Here is a 4,298-nt window from a genome sequence, read left to right as displayed (position 1 = left end):
GGCTACAGGGAGACTCTTTCTAAATACAACACCAACAAAAAATCTATAATGTAATTTTAGGACTCTCATTTTCAGAGTCAAGTATATTAATGTTTGATCCTAACTCTGCCACCTATGGCTGTGTGAACTTAGATAAGTTAGATAAGTTTTGTCATTTGTCTTCTCCATGTCTTTAAATAGAGTATTAAATATAAGAGAACATGACGTGGTCTTGATTAACAAATCATCTCTAGTGCCAATACTCATAAGGATTTAAAATAAATAGTTGTGGAATTAATAAATATATAAAATATATTTAGAATATCATAAGAATAACAATTATATAATTGGGATATTCTAAAACTAATATGACATAATATAGGCTATATACAGAGCATATTCCAGTAAAAATTCTAGAAAAGACAGAATAATTTGTCTTCTGTTTCTAACCTCTGGTACCCATTCAGACTCTGAATGGATTAATGTTGGGACCACAGGTCCTGAGTCATGCTCTAGGACCCTTGTCTTTGTGTAAGAAAAGAATATTTATTTTAATAGTTTTCATTTCTTATAAATATCTTGTAATATTTAAAAGAAATGCAAACAAGTTAAATTGTTTTAAAGTACCTTCGTATGCAATCAAAAACTCATGTCATGGAAATGTGTTCATATTTTACACATGCACACTGGAAAACAGGAGGTAGGTCTTGCAGTATTGCTTTGTTTTCGTAGTGCATAAATGTTTACACATCCAAAATCTGAATGCAATTACAAGCTGTGGTGTCTTATAAATGATTGGCATTTTTTTGCTGGCTTAGTATTTCAAAATATGGTAAGATTTCTCAAATACAGTTGGTGAAATATGCAGTCGTGTATTAAATATGCATGTATTATATAGGTATATTAAAACAAATGTTTTTCTTTCCTTTTTCCCTTTTCCTCCCCTCCCTTACTCCCTCCTTCCCTCTCTCCCTCCCTCTTTCCTTCTTTCCTTCCCTCCCTTACCCCCTCTTCCCTTTCCCCCTCCTCTTTCCTTCTCTCCTTCCCTCCTTCCCTTTCTTCCTTCCTTTCTTTTAAAGAGTTTTACCATACCTTGAACTTGTTATGTAGTCCAGAATGTACTTGAACGTTTTAGTCTAAGATGGCCTTGAATTTGCTATGAAGTCCAGGCAGCCCAGGCTGGCCTCAGACTCGATCCTCCTGTCTCAGTTTCCCAGGTGCTAGGTCTATAGCCTTATATCACCTTCCCAGGCTTTAAAGCAAGGTTTTTCAATACTTAATTACTGTATACCCCAGCAAGAAATCTAAGTATTTTTCTTAAATTTATTCCCTTTGGAGTGTTAATATCATAGATTATCTGTTATGTGTGGATGTGCACCACATGTACATCGGTTTTATACACAGGAAGAGTAAGACTTTCCACCCAAGAACAAATTTTATTCTCTTTAGGGGTTATTGAATACATCAAGAAAGTAGGTTTTAAGGGAATTATTTGTTATTCTTTTGAAAATATCATCAAGGTACTTAGAATCAGACTTGTTTCTTAACTTTAAAATTTTGGCTTTAATTATATGCCAGAATTTCTAAGAATTTTATTACTATAGTGTATGTCAAAATGCTGTCAAAATGCCTACAAAATCTGAACATTTGTTATTTACTCCAACAGTCAGAAGCTGTCCATAATATTTTTTTGTTAACAAATAAAAGATCTTCAAGTTCATTAAATGTTGTCATTCAACATATTCTCATTTGTGAAATAAGGCTATTTACTCAGTTTAGTGTATAAATTTAGGATTTTTCACTACTTTGCTTTTACATATTCATGCTTTGAAAGGCATAACTTAAACAATACATCCATAATGAGACATTTTACAACCATCTAATTTTCATGGAGAACTGAAAACGTTGCTGCTTCCACTCAGCTGGGAAGATGAAGCTGTGCAGGCTCTTGAAGCCTGTGCAACACTCACCCACTGCCCTCTCAGTAGCTTGAGGTCTCCACCTGCGACAGGAGTGGTGGGATACAGACCTCTGATCATTTGGCCCTAGTGCTTTTTACTTGATGGAAAATAGAGGCACAATCTTTGACCACTAAGACAGAGTGTTCTCTTGGAAAGCTAATTTATACTTAACAGCTTTAACTGATGGAGAAAGGAGTAATTTATTTGGAGAGTATCTTTAAATAGCAAAGAAGTTCAATGTGTTTTTAAAATGTTCTCTCATCTTTTCTCTAAACTGCAGTTTAACTTCTGTTTAAAAATATCTAGTGTTGCAGAAATCTTCTAAAACTAATGATACATGAATGTTTTGACTTTGATAATGTATTGAAATTATAAAGATTTGAAAATTCAGATTCAATTGTATTTGGTTGTACTAATTGTCTATGTTGGAGACTTAAGTGTGTCAAAATAATATATAGTTGCCATGGGAGATGTAAAATATAAACCAATACATCAGAAACAATTAAGATGAGTAATTCTCAACAGACTCATCATCAATGCACAGACATCCATAGTAGCAAGGCTGAATCAATCCAGATAAATGTACAGGTATTTTGCAAATAACTTGAAGGTGAATTTAAAACCAGAAATCATCACCACCGCTGCTCCTAGTACTTGCTCTTTCCCTGCCTTTTAATCGAAGCATCTCCATGATGCTCCGGGCATAGACATCTCTCAAGTTAACACTGATATATGAGTCAGTGGCTATATTCTTGGTGAGCTTCTTCAGAGCTTCACGCTGTCTAACAGCTGCTTCCTTTAGTTTCAAGGTAAAGTAGCAAGCAGAGAAACGATCGTTAATAATAGCAATAGGCAAGGCCAAGACCAGGATTCCTGATAGGATACACATGAAAGCCACAATTTTGCCTGTGGTGGTATCTGGTCTAATGTCACCATATCCCACTGTAGTCATGGATGTTGTGGCCCACCACCACGCACAAGGAACACTTGTGAAGGTCGTGTCAGGAATGCTTTGCTCTGCAAAGTATTCAACTGTTGAAAATATAGAAATCCCCACAGATAGAAACAGGAGCAGTAAGCCGACTTCTTCATAGCACTGGGTGATTGTCATCCCAAGTGAGCGTAGTCCTGAAAGAGAAAAGCTGTTGTCAGATATAGGTACCCTTCTCTTCTTCCTCTCTCCATCCTTGCAATCCACCCACAAGCATGCACTGCATAACTAGTATGTTGAGCAGTGTTCTGGGGATTTAATGGTTTGTTAATTAGGATCTGATTCAGAAAGCATCTAGTTTAGCTGATGGGACGAGGTTCAGAAGGATAAGAAGAAATATAAATACGTTCATTCATTCATTCATTCATTCACTTTTGTCATTATCGAGTTCCTACTATTACTTCTACTGTTTTTCCTAATGTGAGAAATGAGGCTAAAAGGCCAGCAGAGGCTGGGTGATGGGGGAATTGCACTTCATGAAACCAAAGGCTGTTACAGAATTGTGTGTGGAGACCTCACTTGATCAAACCTGCATTTCAATGTATCATTTCATCACTTCTTTCTATAATCAGGTCGATGCTGCCTTTTGATAAATTTTATCACCCTCATGATAAAGTTTAACACAATTGGATGCTTCATTGCCTTAAAGCCTTAGAAAAGTGTACTCAATGGCAATGAGGTAAAAGAGCAGGAGAGAGTTGGGCATCAGTGACATCACATGTATAATCAGGAAATATTCTTAACAGTGCATAAGATACTAATTGAAATTTAGTCCTTATATCCCTTGAATGTCCAACATTTCTGATTTCTTGTAAGAAGATACAACTGAGGGAAATAAAACTTGAAAGGGAATGACTAGAGAATTCAATCACTATGAAGAGAGATAGACTTGCAGGATTCCAGTACCACTTGTGAAGACTAAGCCATAAGGGGAACAAGAAACACATTATAAACCAGTATTTGAAGTAGCTATAACTAACTGTAACACCTCTCATCTTATGTTCCTATTTTGATCCATGGGGATTTATGTGGTCTATGTATACATTTTCTAAATGCTATGTTTGAATTAAAATTATCAAATATTCATGCAAATATCATAAACTTTCAATAAATTTGAAACCTTCTCTAAGGTTAGAGAACTGTTTCTAGGAGTTTCTATTTTGAAACCATATCAACATGACATCACAATAAAATTGTCATGGAAGCCCAAATCGATACCTATTAGAACTGTTTTTTGTTCTTTTCACTCATTTGAATTTATTTGAAATGCACTATAAAACTCATGATCTAATGCCTTTGAAATCTGCTCTTCAAAATTTTGATAGTCATGCCTTATAAGCTACTTATTTTTTAAAAAAAATTTTGTA

General features: G+C 35.1%; 1 protein-coding gene across 1 annotated transcript in view; it reads right to left on the bottom strand.

Annotated features, from left to right (window-relative positions):
• Positions 1–1,434: 1,434 nt before the first annotated feature.
• Kcnv1 (potassium voltage-gated channel modifier subfamily V member 1) overlaps positions 1,435–4,298 on the bottom strand; it is an 8,929-nt gene continuing 6,065 nt past the window's right edge. Inside the window, exon 4 of the mRNA XM_008851480.1 lies at positions 1,435–3,068. Coding sequence (XP_008849702.1) covers positions 2,557–3,068 — 512 coding nt within the window. The 3' untranslated portion in view covers positions 1,435–2,556. The remainder of the gene's footprint in view (positions 3,069–4,298) is intronic.

This window comes from Nannospalax galili, unplaced genomic scaffold, assembly GCF_000622305.1.
Source record: "Nannospalax galili isolate Female #2095 unplaced genomic scaffold, S.galili_v1.0 scaffold284, whole genome shotgun sequence".
NCBI lineage: Eukaryota > Metazoa > Chordata > Mammalia > Rodentia > Spalacidae > Nannospalax > Nannospalax galili.
The sequence above is the reverse complement of the archived record's forward strand: the minus strand, read 5'-3'. Positions and strand labels throughout refer to the sequence as shown.